At 39.0% G+C, this 25,047-nt stretch overlaps 1 protein-coding gene across 1 annotated transcript in view; it reads left to right on the plus strand.

The window, feature by feature from the left end:
- Positions 1-21,157, plus strand: part of WASL (WASP like actin nucleation promoting factor) — an 89,257-nt gene extending 68,100 nt beyond the window's left edge. Inside the window, exons 9-11 of the mRNA XM_079786437.1 lie at positions 337-860; positions 10,891-10,999; positions 18,589-21,157. Coding sequence (XP_079642563.1) covers positions 337-860; positions 10,891-10,999; positions 18,589-18,650 — 695 coding nt within the window. The 3' untranslated portion in view covers positions 18,651-21,157. The remainder of the gene's footprint in view (positions 1-336; positions 861-10,890; positions 11,000-18,588) is intronic.
- Positions 21,158-25,047: the final 3,890 nt, after the last annotated feature.

The following is a 25,047-nucleotide window of genomic DNA, read 5'->3' on the forward strand; positions in this document are numbered from 1 at the left end:
AAATAATACTATTGACAAAAATATTTAATTGTTGTTTATTTTGTTATCGTATTTTAAAAAATGTTTATTGCCTTTCAGAAGTGGTGCTGATTCCTAAAAACTACACTTTACTGTTTTAGCTAATATTTTTTCAAGAAACAATAGGAAGGTGATCTTAATCAGAGTATTCCTAAATAGAATTGTAAGATACCATCTGTGGTCAGATATCTTTATAAAATAAAAAAGATGAGTGCTTTTTTTGTCTTGTATAGTTTTTTAAATATATGTTAAAGTAAGTTACTTTTTCACTGATGTTTATGGGAGGAAAACGTGCTTTCTTTTTTGTTTTTATTTCAGCACCACCACCTCCTCCACCATCGAGGGGAGGGCCGCCTCCCCCGCCGCCCCCTCCGCACAGCTCAGGCCCTCCTCCCCCTCCTGCCAGAGGAAGAGGCGCTCCTCCTCCTCCACCGCCTTCCAGAGCTCCCACAGCTGCACCTCCACCACCGCCTCCATCCAGGCCAGGTGTAGGGGTCCCTCCACCGCCGCCAAACAGGATGTATCCTCCTCCACCTCCAGCCCTTCCCTCCTCAGCACCTTCGGGGCCTCCACCACCGCCTCCACCTCTGTCTGTGGCAGGGTCAGCAGCACCACCCCCACCGCCTCCGCCTCCACCACCACCCGGGCCACCACCTCCCCCTGGCCTCCCTTCTGATGGTGACCATCCAATTCCAGCTCCTTCAGGAAACAAAGCAGCTCTTTTAGATCAAATTAGAGAGGGTGCTCAGCTAAAAAAGGTGGAACAGAACAGTCGACCAGTGTCTTGCTCTGGGAGGGACGCACTTTTAGACCAGATCCGACAGGGTATTCAACTGAAATCTGTAAGTAATCTTTTCTTTTCGTTTAGACTATCTATCATTATGGATTTTTAAAATAATTTGTAAGAGATCCTTGAAAAGTATTTTTTAATTTTTTTCTCTTGGTATTCATTTTTTAAACTGAATTTCTGATATTTTTATATACCATAAAATGCATTAATTAGACCTATACTTCTGTAACTGGTACTTCTATATCTAATTATCACCCCAGAAAATTCTCTCATGTCTCTTCCCAGTTAGTCTTCCTCCCCAAAAGAATCACTGATATGGTGTCTGTCACCATTGATGAGTTTTTCCTATTCTAGACTTCATATAAATGGAATTTTACAATTCATTTTTATAGACTTTACTTTTAAATAAAAGGTACTTTAGAGAAAAACCTTCATTAAACTATGGAGAAGTAAAATAGCCCTACTTGAAATCAATTTTGATTTACCTAGGTAAATTCAAATCACTAACTTTGTGAAAACAAAAGCATACTAAGGTTTCTGTGTCTATAAATTTAGCTGAGTAGTGAATCAAACTCCACAGAAAATTGAAAGAGTTCCAATAAACTTTCTGACATGATAGTAGATCATTTTGAATTCTCTGAATTGAATGAGGTGATCATTTTATTATATAGAGCAGAGATTTAGCAAACTTTTTTCTTTAAAGGACCAGATAGTAAATATTTAGGCTTGTAGGCCATATGGTCTCTGTCACAACTACTCAGCTGTGCTATTGAACCACAAAAGAGGCAGCCAGACACGTATACTACAAAACAGCCACAAACAGTACATAAATGAGAAGGCATGATTGTGTTGTATAAAACTCATGGACACTGAAAGTTGAATTTCATATCATTTCAAATGTCACGGTTTTCTTTCAACCATTTAAAAATGTAAATGTTGTTCTTAACTTTAAGATTATACAAAAGCAGAAGACGGGCTAGATTTGGCTCATGGGCAGTAGCTTGCTGACCTCTGCCTACATTCGGAACTTCCTTCTGGGTCTATACATGTAATCTCTCAGGGCTGGTAATCAATGGTAGAATTTTCTATGCAGTAAGTGGTGATGAAAGAAGGAGATTTTAACTGAAGATTATTTTGGAATATAGAAAATTATGGTAACTTTCTCAAAAGAGAATGATGCAAAGAGAACATACTGATTGAATGAAAACATTAGCATATCACAGATTTAAGAAGCTTCTGATTTCTAAAATATATCTGAGTCTTTTGTTGCTGATACTTGTATCAGCCTGTGAGCAATCATCTCTGCTCCCTCTTCCCATTTAGTTCAGACTAAAGGTTCCTCAGGAGCAGTTTAAGAACTTTGAATAGTTGTTAGTGGGGAGAATTAATGTCAAAATGACCACAGGCCCAGGTGAATAGCAGGTTTTATTAATAGGGTCCTTTACTTTCTGATTTTACCTTGTAACCTCTGCTAGTTCCTGTGTCACTCTCACTCCCATCTCCTACTCCTAACCTACTCTTGGTTTCTCTTTTCTATTTCCTCTCATCTTTACAGCAAGCTTTTGTTTTTTTCACTCATTTAGTGAAAGTAAGGTGTTGATTTTTATATACAGTTGTGTCCTCTTTTTAACAGTTGGTAAGATATTTCCTAATTTCTTTCCCCATCTCCTTTTTTTATCACCACCACCAAAAAAAATGAACAACCCTATAAATTGTTCTCTAAATTTATTTTTAGGAAACATGTTTTTTTTCTAAATGTAGAATAGTAGGCTATTTTTATCCTAAATGATCACTTTCCTTTTGATTGCATTTGGAGCATTTTCTCTTTTTTTGGCTTTTAAAAAAATGTATTGATTAATTTTTAGAGACAGAGAGGAAGGGAGCGAGAGATGGAGGGAGCAAAAGAAACATTGATTTGTTGGTCCACCTATTTATGCATTCATTGGTTGCTCCTTGTATGTGCCCTGACCAGAGATCGAACCCACAACCTTCATGTTCTGAAACGATGCTCTAACCAATTGAGCTACCTGGGCAAGGCAGGAGTATTTTTGTGAAGTGCATAATCAGTGAGTCATTGGCATGTTATACATGTGATTTGAGTCCATAATTTTACTTCATTTAAAAAAAATAACCAATCTTGGTTGAGATTTCTCTGGCCCTGTTTCTTTAAATATTCTATATAAATCATCAATTTAGTATGTGAATATGATTAACATAAAACCACAGATTTAATTGAAAATGTTGGCAGGAAGTGTATAGGTATTTATTTACATACATTTGGAATTCTGTGTTCATAGTACCTCAGAGAGCATCATGTCCAAGAAAGTGCTTTAAAAAAACAGTGCTTATGACAGTGCTGTATTATCAAATTGCTCAAAGGGAGTCAAAATGATTCTCCTTGCTATTGTTATACTTCTTATAGCACCTTGTTCTGCAATTTAGAGTTCTGAAACTATTTATTTTTTTCATTTGTGTTTCTTCTATACCAGAAATACTTAATATACAGTCTCTGAAAACCTAAATACTAATGAATGAGCCTGTATCTTGTGGGGAACTAATTTGAATATTTTTTCTTTATTTTTTTCCCTATTACCATTCCTCCCCGCCCCCCCCCCATATTCTTGCCACCTCCACCCACCCCATTCACCTCGCAATCACCACACTATTGTTCGTGTCCATGAGGTCTTTCTCTTTTTTCTCCTTTTTTTGTTTAATCCCTCCCTCTCCCTGCAGAGCTGTCAGCCTGATCTCTGTTTATGAGACTGCCTCTGTTTTGCTTGTTAGTTTAGTTTGTTCATTAGATTCTACATATGAGTGAAATCATATGGCACTTGTCTTTCTCTGGCTTATTTCACTTAGCATAAAGTTGTCCAGGTCCACCCATGCTATTGTAATGGGTAAAATTTTCTTTTTTTGGCCAACTAGTATTCCATTATGTAAATGTACCAAAGCTGTTTGTTACCCAGTCATCTATTGATGGATACTTGGGCAGCTTCCAAATCTTGGCTGTTGTAGATAACGATGCAGTGAATATATGGGTGCATATATTCTTTCAAATTAGTGTTTCGGGTTTCTTCGGATAACTTTCCAGAAGTGGAATCACTGGGTTATAAGCAGGTCCATTTTTAATTTTTGAGGTAACTCCATACTGCTTTCCATAGTGGCTGCACCAGTCTTCATTCCCACCAACAGTGCCCAGGGGTTCCCCTTTCGATATATCCTCGCTGGTACTTGTTTGTTCATTTATTGATAGCCATTCTGACTGGTGTGAGGTGATACCTTATTGTGATTTTAATTTACATTTCTCTGGTGATTAGTGATGTTACGCATCTTTTCAAATGTTTATTGGCCATTTGTATGTCCTCTTTGGAGAAGTGTCTATTCAGGACTTTGCCTATTTTTAATTGGATTGCTTGTTATGTTGAGTTTTATAAGTTATTTATAAGATCTATAAGATCTGTCAGCAAATATGTGAATTTAGTATGTGAATATGGTTAACATAAAACCACAGATTTAATTGAAAATGTTGGCAGCCCCATTCAGTGGGCTGTCTCTTCATTTTGTTGATGGTTTCCTTTGCTTTGCAAAAACTTTTTAGTTTGATGTAGTCCCAGTTGTTAATTTTTCCTTTTGTTTCCCATGTCCAAGGAGTTGCATCAGAAAAAACATTGCTACAAGAAATTTCTGAGATTTTTACTATGTTTTCTTCTAGGATTTTTACTTTTTAGTATAACTTTTTAAGTCTTTAATCCATTTTGAGTTTATCCTTGTGTGTGGTATAAGAAGGTGGTCTAGTTTCCTTTTTTATTTTATTTTTTTTGCATGTATCTGTCCAATTTCCCTAACACCATTTATTGAATAGACATCTTTAACCCACTGTATATGTTTTTGCCTCCTTTGTCAAATATTAATTGACAGTAAAGGAGTGGGTTTATTTCAGTGCTCTCTATTCTGTTCCATTGATCTATATGTCTGTTTTTATGCTAGTATCATGCGGTTTTGATTACTATGGCATTGTAGTATAGTTTGATATTAGGTAGTGTGATTCCTCCAACTTTGTTCTTTCTCATGATAGCTGTTGCTATTCAGGTCTTTGTGGTTTCATATAAATTTTTGGAATATTTCTTCTAGTTTTATTTAACATGTCATTGGTATCTTGATAGGAATTTGTAGGTTGCTTTGGGTGGTATGGACATTTTAATGATGTTAATTCTTATCCATGAACATTGTATATCCTTCCACTTATTTGTATCTTCTTCAATTTCTTCATTCAGTGTCTTATAATTTTTCGAGTACAGGTCTTTTACATCTTGGTTAAAATTATTCCTAGATACCGTATTTTCCGGCGTATAAGACAACTGGGCATATAAGACGACCCCCAACTTTTCCAGTTAAAATATAGAGTTTGGGATATACTCGCCGTATAAGACTACCCCTCTTCCAACGCACACCAAATAAAAATGAAGGCATGTGCTGGGGGGTAGGGGAGGCTGGGGGAAGGTCAAGGGGGAAAAAAAAAGGAGACATATGTACTACTATTTGTAATACTTTAAACAATAAAAGAAAAAAGAAAAAAAAAAAAGACACCCGGCGTATAAGACGACCCCCGACTTTTGAGAAGATTTTCCTGGGTTAAAAAGTCGTCTTATACGCCGAAAAATACAGTATTTTATTCTTTTTGAAGCAATTGTGAATGGGATTGTTATTTTAGTTTCCCTTTCTGATAGTTCATTATTGATGTATAAAAGTGCAACTGACTATGGATATTTATTTTGTATCCTGCTAGTTTACTGAATTCATTTATCAGTTCTAGTAGGTATTTGGTGGATATCTTTAGGGTTATCTGTATATAGTAACATGTCATTGGCAAATAGTAAGTTTTACTTCTTCCTTTTTTATTTGGATGCCTTTTATTTCTTCTTGTCTGATTGCTGTGGGTAAGATTTCCAGTACTATCTATAATAATAAAAGGGTAATATGCTAATTAGACCGGACATCTTCCAGACGTCCTTCTGGATAAAGCCATGGTGGCAGGGACCAACACAGAAGTGGTTAGTGGCGATCAGGCCAGCAGGGTGGAGCAGTTAGAGGGCAATCAGGCTGGTAGGAAAGCAGTTAGGGGCATCAGGCTGGCAGGCAGGCAGATGAGCAGTTAGGACCCAGCAGTCCCGGGTTGCAAGAGGGATGTCCTGGATTGCAGAGGGTGCAGGCTAAGCTGAGGAGGGACCCCTCCCCCCCCCCCAGTGCACCAATTTCATGCACCGGGCCTCTAGTCTATATATATAAAAGCCTAAGCAACCAGAACGACCAGTTGACCAGTCGCTATGATGTGCACTGACCACCAGGGGCAGACGCTCAATGCAGGAGCTGCCTCCTGGTGATCAGTGTGCTCCAACGGCCAGCCAACCTCCCCCAGTCCCTCCCCCAAGCCGGCAAACCTCCCATGGTCCCTCCCCCCAGGGCCCGGCTGGCCCAGCCGCAATCAGGACTTGGCAAGACGGCCCCGATAGACCCTGATCACTAGCCAGGCCTGGGGATTCCACCTGTGCACAAATTTTGTGCACCAGGCCTCTAATGTTGAATATGAGTGGTGAAAGCATACATTCCCTTACTTGTTCCTGATTTCAAAGGGAAACTTGTAGTTTTTTCCCATCTTGTATGATGTTGGCTATGGCTTGGTTATAATGGCCTTTATTACATTGAGGTATGCTTCCTCTTTTCCCACTTTGCTGAAAGTTTTTACCATAAATGGATGCTAGATTTTATCAAATGTTTTTCTGCATCTATTGATATGATCGTGTAGTTTTTATCCTTCATTTTGTTTATGTTGTGTATCATGTTTATTGATTCGTGGATATTGTACCAACCTTGCATCCCCAGAATAAATCCCACTTGATCATGGTATAGGATCTTTTTAATATATTCCTGGGTACAGTTTGCTAATATCTGTTGAGGATTTTAGCTTCTATGTTTATCAGGGATATTGGCTTATGACTTTCTTCTTTTGCAGTGTCTATCTGGTTTTCAGATTAGGATAATGCTGGCCTTGTAAAATATGCTTGGGAATCTTCCCTCCTCTTGAATATTTGGAATAGTTTTAGAAGGTTAGGTGTTAGTTCTTCTCTGAATATTTGATAAAATTCGCCTGTGAAGCCATCTAGTTAAGAGCTTTTGTTTATTGCGAGTTTTTTTTTATTACTACTTTGATTTCACTAGTTGTAATCTGTGTATTCAGATTCTCTGATTCTTCCTGATTTAGTTTTGAAGATTATATGTTTCTAGGAATTAATCATTTTTTCCAGATTGTCCAATTTGTTGGCATATAGTTGTTCGTAATATTTTATTACAATCCTCTGTGTTTCTCTGGTGTCAGTTGTTACCTCTCTTTAATTTCTGATTTCTAGTTTCATAGCATTATTATCAGAGAAGATGCTTGCTATGTTTTCAGTCTTCTTTTTTTTTTTTTGTCTTCTTATACCAATTAAATTCATTTCATCTAGTGTGTCATTTAAGACCATCATCTTCTTATTTATTTTCTTTCTGAAAGACCCATCCATTGATATCAATGGAGTGTTAAAATCCCCTAATATGACTGTATTACTGTCAGTCTCTCCCTTAATAGCCATCAAGATTTACTTTACATATTGAGGTGCTCCTTTGTTGGGCACGTAAATGTTTACAAGGTTTATATCTTATTTGATTACTCCCTTTATCATTATGTAGTGCCCTTCTTTGTCTCTTGAAGTCTATTTTGTCAGATAGTAGTATTGCTATCCCAGCTTTTATTTATCTCCACTTTTAACTATGTTCCTGTTTGTTTGTCCTTTCCCTCCCCCCGACCCTTCCCCCCATTTGACAAATCTTGTAATACTGATTTGGTGGTAACAAACTCTTTTGGCTTTTTCTTGTCTGGAAAGCTCTTTATTTCTCCTTCAATTTTAAATGATAGCCTTGCTGGGTAAAGTAGCCTTGGTTGTAGTTACTTGCTTTTTCATTACTTTGAATATTTCATGCCAATCCCTTCTGGCCAGAAACATTTCTGTTGAGAAATCAGCTGACAGTCTTAAGGGAGGGTTCTGTGTAGGTAACTAACTGCCCTTTATCTTGCAGCTTTTAAGATTCTTTGTCATTAACCTTTGCCATTTTAATTATATTCTGTCTTGGTGTGGGCCTTTTTTGAGTCCATCTTGTTCAGGACTCTGTACTTCCTGGACTTGTGTAACAGGTTAGGTAAGTTTTCTGTCATTATTTCTTCAAGTAGGTTCTCATTTTCTTGCTCTCTTTTCCTCTGGTACCCCTATTATGTTGTTACACTTCATGTTGTCTCAAGGTCCCTTAATCTTCATTTTTTTTAAATTCTTTTTTCTATTTGCTGCTCTGATTGGGTCTTTTTTCGACCTTGTTTTCCAAATTGCTGATTCGATCCTCTGCTTCATCCCACCTGCTGTTTATTCCTTTCAATGTATTCTTTATTTCACATATTGCATTCTTAATTTCTGACTGCTTCCTTTTTTATGGTTTCTGTGTCTTTTTTCATACTCACCATCCTTATAATTATTACTTTGAACTGTATATCTGATAAATTGCTTGCCTCCATTTCATTTAGCTTTTCTTCTGGAGTATTCTTATTCTTTCATTTGGGGCTTGTGTTTTTTTCTTCCCACTTTGGCTGTATTTGTTTCTATGTATTAGGTAGCTCTGCTATGCCTCCCAGTCTTGGTAGGATGGCCTTATTTAGTAGGTGTCTTGTGGGACCCAGCAGCACAGTCTCCCTGATCCCCTGAGGTGATTGCTCTAGAAATGTCCCTTGTGCATTTATATGCACCCTTTCCCCGCCCCCCTCCCCCCCCATTGTAATTGAGTCTTAATTGCTGTTGGCTCCTTCATGAATGAACTCAATCCTCACACTGACGGACTGTGAGGCTCAACCACCAACACAGCATGCAAACTGCTGTGTAGGCGCTGATCACAGGAGCAGAATTCACCTCGGCAGGGTTTGGTGCTGGCTGAGATCTCAATGGGGATATGCTGCTTGTGAGGCTTATTGGATCCTGCTCTGTTGTTGTTTGAAGCTGGCTACTGGTTGTATTGGTTCTGGACCTCTTCAGAGGGACTCCAGTGCAGGGCTATGTCAGATGCTGCCTGGGGCGCCCTGGGGCAATCTATTTGGAGCTATCAGCAATCCACCACTTGTGGCTTCCTCTGCTGGGCTTGGGTGCATGCAAAATGGACCAAGCTGTATACCAAAGCCAGCTTTTACTAGCAGTGGGCCTTGGAGGCAGGTCAGCAAAGGGCTCAAATCACCTAGAGATCTGCCTCTGCCTGCAGGTTTCTTGTTAGGCTTAGTTACTGAAAGAGCTTCTAGCTGTACTCCTCAGCAGGGTGTAAGCTCTACAGTGTGGGGCAAGAGACATTCCAATGGGTCGGGCTATTACTTTCCCCCAGGCTGATGCTACATGGAAGGGAGTGCTCTGCCTGAAAAAGATGGCTTCTGCAGTATGGGGGAATGACTCAACATAGGGATCATGGTGGCTGACCCTTCAGGTCTCTTCTCAGAGCCACCAACGCCAGACTCTCCTCACAGGGCTCTAGTCTGCTCTACACTCCTGCGGTAGGCCAGGGTGAGTGGATGCACATGAAATAATATGTGTTGGCCCTTTAAGAGGTTGCCTACCTTTCAGGCAGACAGAAATCCCACTGCTTTTCACAGCTGGATGTTATATGGGCACCTTTCCCAGTTCTGGGCTCTAGTGTTGGGAGCCTGGCTTGGGGTTTAGACACCACACTTCTCAGGGGAAACCCCTGCAGCTGTGTTATCCCTCCAGAATGTCAGCTCCCACCCAGCCCTCTCACACCTCCACACTTCTTACCAGTCTCAATGTGCCGCCTTCTGTAATCCATGGTTATAAGGTTTCTGTCCAGCTAATCTTCAGTTGGTTATTCAGGGTGACTTTTTTTTAAATTTAGTTTTAATTCCAGTTTGGTCCTGGGAGGAGGTTAGTGTAGTTTCCACCTACTCTGCTGCCATCTTGGATCCTCTAATTTGAATATTTGTAAAGTAAAAAATCTTGAAGTCTAGAAAGACAGTGATTATTAAGAAAATATTTGTGAAGGCCAGAATGCAAAGTTTATCCTAATAGTGTAATTTTTCATTGGGAAATTTATTTAAAAGTTTAAATTATCTACTTATATTAAAGCTTGCATAACTATTTATTACAGCTTTGCCATTTCATTTTTACTTATAATAATATTATTAACTTTATGTGCATAAGGCCAGAGACAAAATTAACAACATAAATAGCTGCTCATTTTAATAATAGTATACTTGAGCCGTACTTTCTAAAGTGTATTTTTTAGTGAATCTCTCCAGACTTCTGTATCTTATCTTTTTAAATGTGAGTGTTGGAATTAAGAATAATCTTATTTAGAAATTAGATTTTTAAGGAGAGTCTGTGATGTTGATTTCTCACTCTCCACCCCCAAATATACTTTGTAGCAGATAAGAATTACTTCAATTAGGGGTAGTTAGTTGCCTTGTGAGATAGGTACATTTTGAAAGCTACCCAACTCATCATCTTAAAGAAAAGCTACATGCTATGAGAAAAGGTTCATCTTAAATTATTGGTAAAACTGAGTTTTTCTAGAAAGACGGAAATCTCTTCAGTTGCTCTTAGGCATCTTAAGTGTGCTTCTTGCCTAACAACTCTAGGAATCTTAGTTTATAAAATGATGTTCCATTTTAGTTTCATCAGCTACGACTTTGTGTACTGGAATAAACAGAAATAACCCAAGCTGCAAGGGCAAGTGTTTTTCAAGAAAGGATTTGATTGTTATTCTAAAATTGGAATTACATTGAATGGCTTATACATTAAGAAGGAGCAGAAATATGTCTTCAATAATTCTTTTAAGGTAGTAGCTTATTTCTTTTTAATTTAGTTAATGCTGTCCTGGGCTTGGTTCGTATTTTTATCTGTTTGTTTTTTATTTAAAATAAGAACTGATTCTAAGAAAGTAAAAACCTTCGAGAGACAAAATTTTTGCAAAGGATTTATTACTGAATTTTGCTAACTTTCTTTTCCAAGGTATCTGATGGCCAAGAGTCTACACCACCAACACCTGCACCCACTTCAGGAATTGTGGGGGCCTTAATGGAGGTGATGCAGAAAAGGAGCAAAGCCATTCATTCTTCAGGTACATTTCCATGTGTGCATGTATATTTAATAAATTTGAATGCTTGAGTTCTATTTTTTGTTGGTTTTATGACTCAGTCTTTGCTAGATTTTCCCTGCTATTGAATAACTTATTGTTATAGATTCCAGGGAGTATTTTAAAAGTTGTTCGCCACTGCGACTAGTCTATCTAAAGCTTAATGGATATCAGAACACCGCAGCCATAACTGTAACTTGGAGGAACTACTTTAGAAAAATGGCAATTTTGCTTCTTATACTGGGCAATTCTGACAGAATGCCTGGCAAACAACCTCCAAACAGGCTTGAGATTCCTGGATCTCATTCTTAACATTCCTGTGACATAAAAAATTTAGGAGGTTTTCCTGATTTGTGGGAGTTTGGACTAAGAAATTAGATAATTTACACTGTTTCTGGAGTTTGCTAAAGAATCCTATTGTGTGTTTTTTTTTTTTCCTTTTTTGTCATTTCCTTAAAAGGTTTATATGAATAAACTACTACCAATCCTGAGCTTATTATTAATAAATATTAATATTAATAAATATTGTAAATAAATACTGCTTTTTAAAAAGAGCAAGCATATGGGTTTTGCTGATATAGAAGTTGAGGTTTAGCTTCCCCAGCATGATGTACTAGAATCAGATCTTTGTTCTTATTAAATCTATTATTTACTCTCAGTGGAGCTCAATTTTCTTGTTGCATGAAGAGAATTCATAAATCCTATGACTGATGTGAAGATTAAATAAAATAAGATCCTTGAGCAACATTTGTTTTACTTAAATTGGCATATTTATTCCCATAATGTGTTACAAAGATAGGCTAATTCAGTCCACAAATACTTATTGTGGAATAATTATAAAATAAATAAAAAAACAACAAAGATTCATGTTTTCATTCTAGTGAGAGACAGACAATAAATAAAATAAATTAGAAAAAACATAGCATGTTAAATTATGATATATATACACACACACACACACACACACACACACACACACACATATACTAGAGGCCCGGTGCATGAAAATTCATGCATTGGAGGGGGGTCCCTCAGTCCGGCCTGCCCCCTCTCACAGTCAGGGAGCCCTCGGGGGTATGAGGTGACCCGCGATCAGGGGAAGGCGATGCCCCATCACACCTCTGCTGCTGCCACTGCCCGCAGCGCAAGGCTTGGCCGGCCCTGGTTACCTGAGCCTCAGGCAGCCCTGGGCGGCTGGGCAGCCAACATCTGAGGCTTGCCTGTGCCTTGGCTGGCCCTGAGCAGCTGGGGGGCTGAGGGGACTGGGGGACTCTGGAGGCAGGTGCCTGGGGGTGGGCCCGGCCGTGCTGTGCGCCTGCAACCCTGGCAGGGCTGAGGGGACTGGGCATCGCCATCTTGTGGCTGTGGGTGCCGCCATCTTTGAGGGCATGACAGTCAGCATATTCCCTCCTTATTGGCTGTGGGCGCCGCCATCTTTGTGAGGGTGTGACAGTCAATTAGCATATTCCCTCTTTATTAGATAGGATACACACACATATGTGTGTTGTGTGTGTGTGTGTATATATATGTATGTATATACATATGTGTGTGTGTGCTAAGGAGAAAAGGGAGATAGTGCGAGTTATATGCTATGGGAGTGAGTTTATTTTGAAATAGAGTTATGAGGCCTAGCTGAGGTGACACTTGAGAAAATACTAGAAGGAGTTCAGGAAGTGAACCATGTAGAAAACTAGTAAAGTGTGCTTAGGTGTCAGCCAGTACAAAGTCCCTGCAGTTGACAAACAACAAAGAAGTCAGTATGACTAGAGCAAGGGTGGGAGGGAAAGAATACTGAGGAATGAAAATGAGGGGTAGTAGGGGGCCAGTAGTAAGGCTTTGGAGGCCATGAATGTGATGGGAAACCATTGGATGGTTCTTAACAGAGGAGTGGCAGTAATCCAAGCAAAAAACGATAGAGGTTTGAATCAGGTTGCTAGCATTAGTAAGAAGTAGTTGGACCCTATTCATATTTAGAATGTGAAGATCACTGGGTTTGCTTATGGATTGAAAGTGAGGTTTGAAAAAAATCCCAAGTTTTGACCTGAAAACTGAAAGGGTGAAATTTTCATTAACAGAGTGGGCAAAGATTTAGTGGAAGCAGCAGATTTGACAGGAAAGATTAGGAGTTTGGTTTTATACATATTAAATTTGCAATACTTATTAAAAAAGCAAATGTTGATATCAGTAGGCTTTTGATTATCTGGGATTCAGGGGAGAGGTCTGGACTGTTAGTACAAATTTGCATGTTATTAAGATATACAAGGTATTTGCCGAAGCCGGTTTGGCTCAGTGGGTAGAGCGTCAGCCTGCGGACTCAGGGGTCCCGGGTTCGATTCCGGTCAAGGGCATGTACCTTGGTTGCGGGCACATCCCCAGTAGGGGGTGTGCAAGAGGCAGCTGATCGATGTTTCTCTCTCATCGATGTTTCTAACTCTCTATCCCTCTCTCATCCTCTCTGTAAAAAATCAATAAAATATATTTAAAAAAAAAAAAAGATATACAAGGTATTTAAAGTTATGGAATTGGATGAGATCAGCAAAGAAGTGGAAGTAAATAGAGACAGTCTGTAAGGTCTGGGGCTGGAGAATGTGATATATTAGAAGCCAGATGAAGAAATTTTTGGCCTTGACTAGTATGGCTCAGTTGGAGTGTCATCTTGTGGCAGGTTGATTCCCATTTGGATACTTACAGGAGGCAGCTGATCGATGTTTCTCTCTTTCTCCCTCTTCCTCTATTAAAAAGAAGAGAGAGAGAAAAATATTTTGAAGGAGGATAGGCTAATCATTTGCGTCAAATGTGTCTGATAGTTCAAGAAAATAGGAATAGGGGGTTAAGCTCTACCTCTAGCAGTGGTAGGTCATTGGTGACCTGGAAGGAGCAGGGTCTGTGGATTCAAGAAAGAATAGGAAGGTAGAAAGGGAAACTGGGTTTTGGAACTGCTTGCTCTGTTTCTTTTATGGTTTAGTGTCAATGAGATTCCTGCCTGTCACTGGAATTGGTAGCTTAGCAGTATAGTATGCTGATTGCAATTTTATAGCCTTTCCTTTAAAAATAATGATTAAAAAGATAATCTTTTCCTAGACTTTTTTCTCTGAATGTTTATTTAGAAAACCTTCATCTGCTAATTCACATTCTTTTAATCAGCTGATGACCTAATTTTTCTCTTGAAAACATGACATTCTGACCCGTTTGGTCCTAAAAAATTAGCTGAACTGTTCTTCAAGACATAGCAATTAATAGTAACATTACTATAAAAAGTATGATTACTGAAATTGATATTTGTTAGAATATTTTCTCACTCTTTATTACCTGGTTGGTGTTAGATAATAACTAGCAATAATTTGAACATCTGTAGTAAGTCTCAGATTATCTACTTATGTATTCACACCACTAAGGTCACTTGTTTTGCTAAAAATTACCCAATAGTAAGTTTCTGTAAAGATATAAATAACCATTATGTAATAGCTATGTTGATGTAATGAATATATAACATGGTTTTTACTTATTTGGGGGACCATCTCTTTTAACTATTATTTAACTGTGGTAGTACCTGATGATAGAATTATTAGCTACTTTTTCCTCACCATACATACTGATAAATGCCTGTATTTGTCACCCTGTAAGTGCATGCATAGTTGGGTGTACTTGATGCCTTCATCCAGATGAATTCTGTGAAGCATGTCTAGCAAAAGCTTTTGGGAGCAAATTTTTTCTCTTATTAGTAATGTAATTGGAGAGATTAACTAACATAAAGTCGATTGAACTCCTTTCCAAATAAATTCTGTAACAATTTAGAGCTAAGGCTTAATTACTTAAAATCATTGTTGTTATTATTGTACTAGAGGCCTGGTGCACAAAATTTGTGCACCAGGGGCGGGTGGGTGGGGATTCCTCAGCCTGGCCTACACCCTCTCCAATCCAGGACCCCTTGGGGGATGTCCGACTGCAGGTTTAGGCCCAATCCCTGTCCCTCTTGCAATCCAGGACCGCTGGCTCCTAACCACTCACCTGCCTGCCTGCCTGATCACCCCTAACCACTCTGGCTACCTGCCTGATCACCCCTAACCACCTCTGCCTACCTGCCTGATTGCCCCTAACCCCTCTGCCTGCCTGCCTGATTGCTCCTAACCCTTCTGCCTCCCTGCCTGATGCCCCTAACTGCTCACCTGCCGGCCTGGTCGTCCCTAACTGCTCTCCCCTGCTGGCCTGATTGCCCCTAACCACTCTGCCTGATTGCCCCTAACCGCCTCTGCCTCGGCCCCTGCCACCGTGGCTTTGTCTGGAAGGACATCCGGAAGACGTCTGGTCTATCCGGTCTAATTAGCATATTACCCTTTTATTAATATGGATTCTTATTGTTGTAAAAGTAAAAACTTAGTTTGGGGCCCAGGGAATATATCTTTGCTCTTATTTGGCTTTTGTTAATTTCCAAGTTCTAATTCTGGAGCTCAAGTACTTCTTTGTAGAAGCCTTCAAACTATCTATTTTATAGGCAAAAAGGTTATTCTGTCTTCTTTACCCATAGCTCACATATGTCACATATTCAGTTTCTATTGGTGCTTTACTAAGTCATTATCAAATACAATTGCTCCACCACTATTCTCACAAATTTGCCCTCTGTGGGTTTTATGAGGTATATAGTTTTTTAAAGTAATTATGGGAAGTTGGTATATAATATAAAAGATTGTTCATAGAATTTGATGACATCTTAATATTTATTCATTCACTCAACATGCATTTACTGAGCAGCTTTGTGAAACATTGTTCTGATGCTAAGAATCTTACCTAATAAAAGAGAAACATGCAAATTAACCAACACTCCACTACACCCACAGCCAATCAGAGTGAGTATGCAAATTAACCCCACAAAGATGGAGGTTAATTTGCATATGCAGGCGTGGAGCAGTGTGAAGCCTGCTATGAAGGGAAGGGGGGCGGTGGAGGGAGCTACTGGAGTGGTGCTCCAGACAGAAGCGGGGATATGCCAGCTCCCGGGGAGCGGGGACATGCTGGCTCCCAGGCAGCAGGGGAGCGGGGACTTGCCGGCTCCTGGGCAGCTGGGAAGCAGGGACTTGCCGGCTCCCTGGCGGCTGGGGAGCAGGGACTTGCTGGTTTCCGGGCAGCTGGGAGTGGAGCCCGGGGAAGGAAGGCCTATTCTTGCATGAATATCGTGCAATGGGCCTCTAGTCCTAATATATAAAAACCCTGGGTCATAACGACCAGTAACGACCAAGGCTCAACCAACCAGAAGTCAGTCCTGCAGTCAGCACTGGGTTGCCGCAGGTGCGGTGCCCCAGCACTGACTGCTGAGGGGGCTGTGAATCAGGGCTAGAGAGAGTCCTGAAGAGAGAAGCAGGGACTGATCCGTTACCTTTGTGGCAGCTTTTGATCAGCACTTGCCTCTTTCTTTCTCTCCCAGTCTGGCCAGCAGCCACACCTCCATTACTCTCCAGGCCTCCACTGGGGTTGCTGATCAGCCCCGCCTTTCTGATCAGGTCCTGTTGATAGGCCCAGAGACGCTGACTGGCATAGGAACCAACCAATCAGAACCTAATGTGGGTGCTGTGGGGAGCCAATGGCTGCCTAGGAGGCGGAGCTTCTGGTGCTGACTGGCATAGAAACCGACCAATCAGAACCAAATCTGGGTGCTGTGGGGAGCCAATAGCTGTCTATGAGGTGGAGCTTTTGACACTGACTGGCATAGAAACCAACCAATCAGAACCAAATTGGCCAACAGAGGAGGGCAGAGTTGGGGGCGAGATCAGGCCTGCAGGGGAGAGCAGTTTGGGGCGAGATCATGCCAGCAGGAGAGGGCAGTTGGGGGCAACCAGGCAGGGAGGGGAGGGCAGTTGGGGGTGAGATCAGGCTGGCAGGGGAGGGCCATTGGGGGTGAGATCAGGTCAGCAGGGGAGGGCAGTTGGGGGCAACCAGGCTGGCAGGGGAGGGCAGTTAGGGGTGATCAGGCAGGCAGGCAGAGGCAGTTAAGGACAACCAGGCTGGCAGGGGAGGGCAGTTAGGGGTGATCAGGCAGGCAGGCAGAGGCAGTTAAGGACAACCAGGCTGGCAGGGGAGGGCAGTTAGGGGTGATCAGGCTGGCAGGCAGAGGCAGTTAGGGGCCATTAGGCAAGGCAGGCAGGCAGGTGAGCAGTTAGGAGCCAGCGGTCCCAGATTGCGAGAGGGAGTCGGACATCCCCCAAGGGGTCCCCAATTGGAGAGGGTGCAGGCTGGGCTGAGGGGACCCCCCCTCCGTACACGAATTTCATGCACCAGGCCTCTACTTCAGTGATAAAAAAGACAGGCAAGACCCTGTTTTAGAGCTTATATTCTAGTGTGAAGACAGATTTGTAAACCTAAGAATTTCAGGTAGTGATGCATATTATGAAGAAAATCAAGAGGAAGGGTTACTGATTGTGGTGGAGGGTTATACTTTATATAGGGTGGTCTGGGTAGTCTCTCTGAAGAAGTGGTTTTTGAGTAAATCTAAATGATGAAAAGACTCACCCACACAGAGGAATATGTACTCCAGAAGCTCTAAAACAGGGGTCCTCAAACTTTTTAAACGGGGCCAGGTCACTGTCCCTCAGACCGTTGGAGGGCCGGACTATAGTTTAAAAAAATATATGAACAAATTCCTATGCACACTGCACATATCTTATTTTGAAGTAAAAAAACAAAATGGCAAAAACACCCGCATGTGGCCCGCGGGCCGTAGTTTGAGGACGCCTGCTCTAAAACAAGAATAAATTTGGCATGTTTAAGGGACAGAAAGAATGCCATGCATCTAGCAACAGTGAATTGCAGGAGACGTCATATGAAAAAGTTTGGGGGAGGGAAGAGACAATAACTGGGCAAATCATGTAGGGTCTTGTAGAGTGAGGTAACATCAAATTTTATTCAAATAACAGTAGTCAGCCACTTATATCAATAAAAATTATATTTTTAAAACTTAGAATTTAAGTATCACTCCATTTACTTTAAGGCGAATGGACTACAGAGTTGTAATATCCAAGCAAGGTATGATGGTGGTATGGGAGCAGTAGTGGAAGTGGAGGAAAGGAGCAGCCTTGATGGATTGGGTGGGGGTGGGGGTGAAAACAGGATTAACTTCTAGGTTTGGGGCCTAAACACCACAGAGACTGGTAATCATCAGGGTACAGACTAGGGTGGTGGGGGAAAAGCAGGTTGGAGAGGAGATAAAACTTTAGAACTTTTGAGTTTGAGAATCCATGTAGAGAATACAAGGCAGCATTTGGATTTGTGCTATGCGAATCTAAAATTCAGAGAGGCCCAACCTAAATGTGACTTTACACATAGAGAAACACACAGGTTGAAATTTGTAAGGTAAATACTAAGGGACCAGAATCTGTCTTCTGACTCCAGTTCTCATCTCTTACTCGTCACTACACTCTTTAGATGCATTTTATTAGATTCATTTTTAACTATCTTAATAACTAGATTCTTTGGGTATCAAGTGGTTTGTGTTTCAAAAGTTGAATAATTGGAGAAATCACCTAAGAATTATGTAATATTTTATTTATACATAGGTTTTAATTGTCTTGATGATTTTCTTTTAGATGAAGATGAGGATGAAGAAGAAGAAGAAGATTTTGAAGATGATGATGAGTGGGAAGATTGATCTATATATTATATATATATTTTTAAGGTGAAATACTAAACACTACTTTCTGTCTATGGATTCTGTAAAATTATCATGTAAATGTTCTACCAATTTGCTGTATATTTTTGTTGCCTTTTTTGCTTTTTTTTATTAATCTGTGCAATACCTCATTTAATCTGTAAAGGTTTGTCATAATCCTCTACAAAGCTACTCCCTGTTCTTGTGTGCAAGTTTACACCAGGATGCTCACTTAATTTGTGAATATTTTTCATTCCATCAACAAGGGAGTTTAAATATTATATGTGAGACTGACAAAAACCTTAATGTAATTTAGTTATAATGCCAGAAGGAAAACACTATTTTCATACCCTACTTTTTCTGTACCTAAATTTTCTTATTAAAATCTAGTATAGCACTACATTCTTTTTAAGTGATGCAAACCTTAGTTTATTTAGCCCCTTTATTTTGAACACAATGCTATATGAATGTTGAAGCTGATACATTGCACAGTTCTCTAGACATCACTACACTGATGTAGTTTCTCAAATTTTAGCAATATGCTCTACATAAAATCACCACAGAAATGCTAGTTAGGGAAATCAGTAACACACCTCTTACAGCAATATTGCCTGTTATATAAAGCAGTGGCATTTGGAGGCTGGTATCATTAGGAGCCCTTACATACCTGTACTTGATTGGCTCTTTTGGCAAAAATTTAAAAAATATTTTTGGTATTATTCTGAAATAAATGTTATTTAAATTATTGGACTTTGGGGAATCTTGTGAATAATTTTCATATGAACTGAAATCAACTATATTATGGTTACTTCAGCCTTTGGTTATGTATAGTATAAAAATTAGAACATTATAAAAATGATACGAGATTAGCAACTGTTATTTTACAGTTTATATCAATTGAGGTATTAAAAAATAGCAGCCATAAGAATCTAATCTAATGTTGAACCCATTATGCTTTTTTTTTTTAATTTTTTATAATTTCTTAAGGTTTTTGTCAAATGTCAGGTGAAGGGTTACATTTTTCTTATAAGATTGCTTTTCCCAATGTCAAATTTCTTGAAAAAATGTAACTCAATGACAGATTTTTTAAAAAATAGAATAAAACTTTGCAACCTGTACATTTGTTATGCACAGAAAAATTATATGTTAAAATTAGGGTTTCCTTGCCTCTACAATACACTAATTGCCTAAAGGTGGTTTTCATATTTATAACACTAATCATAATACCTGCCTACTTTAAATTTTAGATAGAAAAGTTATCTGATTTAAATGCAGACATTTTTTTCTCACATTGAGTCATGCAGAATGTAGTTCCAAATGTATTTGATTACTGTAGTCACAGTATCCAACTAAAAATTAAGCTCTTTAGAATTATACCGACCCAGATCTAGTATTGGCATGATCTTGACAGGCTGGACCTGCAAGATGTGGCTTGAATTTTAACCAGTTATCACATTAACTTCTAGTGATCATGCATCTAGTTATCATTAGAAATAATTTCAAAGGTTTTGTTGCTGAAAGCAGTTAAGTGGTACAGTAAAACAGTTAAGTTATTCAACGAATGTTACCTTCCTCGCAAGAGTAATTTAAGCACGTGGGAAAGATTCTAGACTTTTTGTTCTTGCAGAAACAGTGCCCTCTGCTGCTGGAAACCTTTTTCTGCTTACTATAATTTTTGTGGCTTGAGCTCAGTTGAACCTGGTATAGATGAGGCTAGACAACTACTAACCAATAAAATTAGGAATTTGTGCAAATGGTAAATAGAACATGATACTTATTTTAAGTAATATCAAACATTTTCCATTTTTTTCTTTTCAACATTATAAAAAACATTTTAAATATTCTAGAAATGTCTTTAAGGTAATGCCAATTTAAGATCTCTCTAACTTTTGTCCAAGGAATTCAGGGTTTTCCGCTAACTGTGGTATGATAACTATCAGGAGCTGCTCTGAGCAGAGGCTATGAATTCTTTGAGTTGTAAACACAATTTTAAACACCTAAGATGGGTAAAAAATTTGCCAAAGGTATTTGAGTTCATTCTTCCTTTATTAAAGAAAAGAACTTGTTGTTGTTGCACAAAGTCTAAGTTACTATTGGTTGAAACACTGCAGCTGTGGAGTTCAGTCCGGGCATGAGGACTGAATCTGCATTAAATGTAAAGGTTGCATGTTTCAGTCCTCCACCTTGCACTGTGGGCAGCACTGTACCTGTGCCTTGTCTGGAAGCCTCCTATATATACTCCAGCTAAGTGATTGTCTGACAGCCTTCGCATTTAACAAACTAGCATGAGGCTTTTTAAATCTAAATGCTACGTGATAGACAATTTCAGCTAGCCACATATTGTATGTATGAGATTCAAAATGACTTTCAATCATTCATTTCCATTTATCAACTGAAATTTTGTTTAGTATGTGAATTTTTTTTGAAATGTATAGTGAATAGGATGTTGCACTGGTGGCAATTCATCATGGAACATAATAAAATTAATTTGACCCAAAAATATAAAATAGTGTGTTTTCATTTATTGTTAAGAGACTAAAAAGGGGGGGGGGGTGTGAAAGGGTACACAGCCATGAACGATAATGGTTGTAGTTTTCAGCAGACCGCATGTCCTGAGAGCTAGTGTGCCACTAAGTAAACATGGAAAGAAAGGAATGTTACACCCTGTTCTGCTGGGAGAAGTGGCAGCTGCTCAGCAGCTCCTGGGCGGCTGCTGCTGTGGCAATACAGAGCATTCATGTCACAAGTCGCACTGAAAGGAACCACACAGCAACAGTGTTGAGGTTTCTAAACTAGAATATTGGAGTTTACTGGTAGTTTCAGTAAAAGTCCAATACAGCAGTTCATGTGGAACTTAAATAGCTCTTAATGAATGGTATTAAAGATGGTGCTTGCTTTAAACAGGAAGCTCAGTTTTTGATAAATGGAATTTTTTGCTCCGCTGACCCTGGCACGAGTGGGTGTCTTAAGATTAAACTAAGTTATGGAATCCAGTGTGTAGGATGCTACTGAAGACCTTTTAAGACCTTTCGCCAAATTTAACAAACATGTCAAGAATAATATGTTCTATTAAAAAGTTGTTTGTGTCGTACAACTGTGAACACTTAAGAATGTATTAACCAAACTTTACCAAAAAGTTTTAGAGAAAAGTGCCTCAGAATTGCTCTTGTCACATATTTATGTTATCAACAGAGAAATTCCTGAAATAACTTGCTCTTTTCAAATAAAGTTCTTAAAGGACAACTATAGAGATAAGGCCTATTTATAGTACAATAGAAAATACTTATGGAAAAGTGGAGAAATTTTACTTTGCATACTTATTTTATTGCCACTGTCACCTCTACCTCCAAATCATAGCATTCTCTGACAATATTTTGGTCTCTTATTCATGGATTTTTTTTAAACTTTGTTTTTCATGAAGCCACTGGGAAAAGGTGTAATAATTTGGTTGTTGGGACTGTGATGGGGAACATACTTTGTAGCTTGTGCCGTGCCAGCACGGCCAAGGGTGAACCTGAGGAGGGGCAGTGAAGGATTAAAGACAGACGAGAATACAGCTGGGGCTCAGTGGATCTCCCATGCCTGGATGAGGACACAGAAAGACCCAGCCTGTAAGCCGAAGCTTTATTTTATAGTTGGATCAAAACAAGGGAGGTGGTCAACATGTTTACAATGTTCTTGTGAGTTTGTTTCACCTTGTTTTGGTAGCACTTGCTGCACCTCCCACAGTGCATTAGCTATTTAGGAAGGAACTAGGGAGGGCTTTAAGGTTAAGCTTAATGATGCTAAGAGGTCTCTGCCCTCCAAGCTGGGACTTTGCGGCCCGGCCACAAGTCAATCTGAGGCTTGACCCTATAGCCACTCCCTACAGTAGCTAATAGTAAGACCGCCTTTACTTCTATATGTGGTATATGGTATCCTCCATTGCCAGGAGGGAGCCCAGTGAAAATTTTGGCTTTATAACAAAATATGTCTAGATAAATCAGCTGTAATTTTTTGATTTTTAAATATCCATCAGTGGTCATAGTAACTATTGATGAGTATTTCACTTCACACAACTCCATTTAAATCTAAACTGTTCATGTGTACCACCACCATTAAGATTGACAGATCAAGATATGAATAGCACACAATTATTTTGAGTAAAATATAATAGTACCTTATAGGTGGTTTTTAGTTTAGATATTTTTGTATTGGTGAATTTCTAGTAAATTTGAAATGGCCCCTTAGTTTTTAAATAAGGATTTTTTTAACCTTTCTATTTAAGAGTAAGTCTATTTTTAACAGTATCGAATTGCATTATGGAACTTAAAATTACAAGTATCACATTGGCATAATTTTCTGTCTTAAATTGATTGACGTATCTTGACCTAAATTCAGTTTTATCTTAGTTATTGATTGATGTGTGAGGATTTTCATCAAGGCTTAAGTATAAAAAAATTTTAAGCAATATCACCATATTTAAATAACTATTAAGACTAAATATGTAATGTACATTAAAACAATGGAGTAAGATAGGTTCCCCTCCCTCCTTAAATCTAAAATCCTTATTTCACCACTAAAAGACAGTTGGAGATCATTGAGTTATATCAAGCCTACTCCCATTTCTCAGGCAAAGGTACCCATGTTCCGAGTGGTGGAGGGGCTTGCCCCAAGGTTAGAAGGAGCTAATACTAGAAGCCAGATCTGACTAATAATTCAGTTGCTCTTTATTATGTACCATAATACTGTTTTTCCCTTGTTTTCTCTACTTTTCGTGAGTTATGGATAAATTGCAGATTTACTCTTTCTGAAAGACTTGTGGCTATAAATTTCACTCCCACATGTCATCTGGGTGTGATAGAAGCCTATCCCTGTGTTTCCCGGGAAACCTGGCTTGCTTTGAGGAGCCAGCCTCTGACTGAAGCATGTGATCATATTTTGGCTCAGTGATGGCAGTCACCCTACATTGTCCAAGCATTTAGTCATCACCAGACACTCCTGTCATTTAGTGCTCAGTTGAAATGGTTGAACTTTATATTCTACATCCAAATTATGTGTTAGTTTCTTATAAATGTAAGTGGTCATTGCCTTTATTTAAACCTAAGTATTTTGTAAACCCTTACAATAAATTTGCCAAACAAAATTAGTTTGAGACTATTAATCTTTCTGTATAATTTTCAGTCAACAGCTGCACTGCCAATTTACTGACTGGAAATTCTTCCAAGGAGCATGAGGACAAACAGAACACTTTAACTCCAACTTTCTGGTTTCCTTAGTAAGAGAGGGGAGCTTCTAATTTGGTTGCATGTACCTTACCCTTATTAGAAAACAGGAAGGAAAATAAAACACATCTAGTGTTTGTGGTACTGAAAGGAAGAAATTAAGTGAAAGGAAAAGGCATTTTGTCCAATTAACTATAGTGAAGCAAAGCTAATGTCTCAATTCTGGAGTTGTCCATAAGCCAATGCTAATTGGCCCCTCAAATCAGCTTGTGAACCTAAGAGAAACAACCTTTTTTTCTATAACTAGGATGAGGATTTAGGGCAGAGAATAGAAAGGAGGAGAATTTGTGTTTGCAAGTAGAGTTTTAAGATTAGCGATAGGGAGGCCCTGACTGATGTGGCTTGATTGGAGTGTCGCCCCAATACACTAAGGTTGTGGGGTTGGGTCCTGGTCTCTCTATTTCCTTCTCTCTCTAAAATCAATAAATAATTATTTTAAAAAACAACAATTGCCAATTGGGAGGACACTGCAAGTAGAAATAAGAAGTGGGAGTCTTAAATTTTTTAATCCTATTTTTCTCTGGTTTCATTTTTTAAAAAAATACTTTCCCGTTGCTATTTATCTCTCTTAACCACTGTAGTTCCCTGCCTCCCAGATGCATTAACACACCAGTGATGGTCTAGATGAAAAATAAAAATATTACTCCAATATATTTTCTTCAAATGTAGAAGGCTTGGGGTTTTTCTGCTCATGTATGCACATGCAAAGACCCAAAGGGAAGTGTCATTCTGTTGTCAAAATTTTTAAAATGCAACATAAAGGAAAATGTTATAGTAATGTAGCTAAACCAGCAGCTACTAAAGCAAGACAAGTTTTGAGATTAGTATAACTCCAGATTTGTGCAGTATTCAGTGAATAGGATAGGATTTGCTCATCCCCATTCTTTTCCATCATCATTAAAAATTTTTTTTCTATTTGAAAGATTAGGTAACTTGCATGTTTGAGTAATCCCAAATGCTTAATGATTAAGCAAGAATTTATTTGGAATTACCTCAGAATCTTCTCTTCTAACTTCAAGTAATCTCTGCTGGTCTGTCTTCTTACCTTAAGCATTTTCCATTTATTTCATATCTTTATCACCCCAGTGGTGACTTTTAATTTATAAACTAGAGGCCCGGTGCACAAATTCCTG

Source organism: Cnephaeus nilssonii, assembly GCF_951640355.1.
Source record: "Cnephaeus nilssonii genome assembly, chromosome: 12".
NCBI lineage: Eukaryota > Metazoa > Chordata > Mammalia > Chiroptera > Vespertilionidae > Cnephaeus > Cnephaeus nilssonii.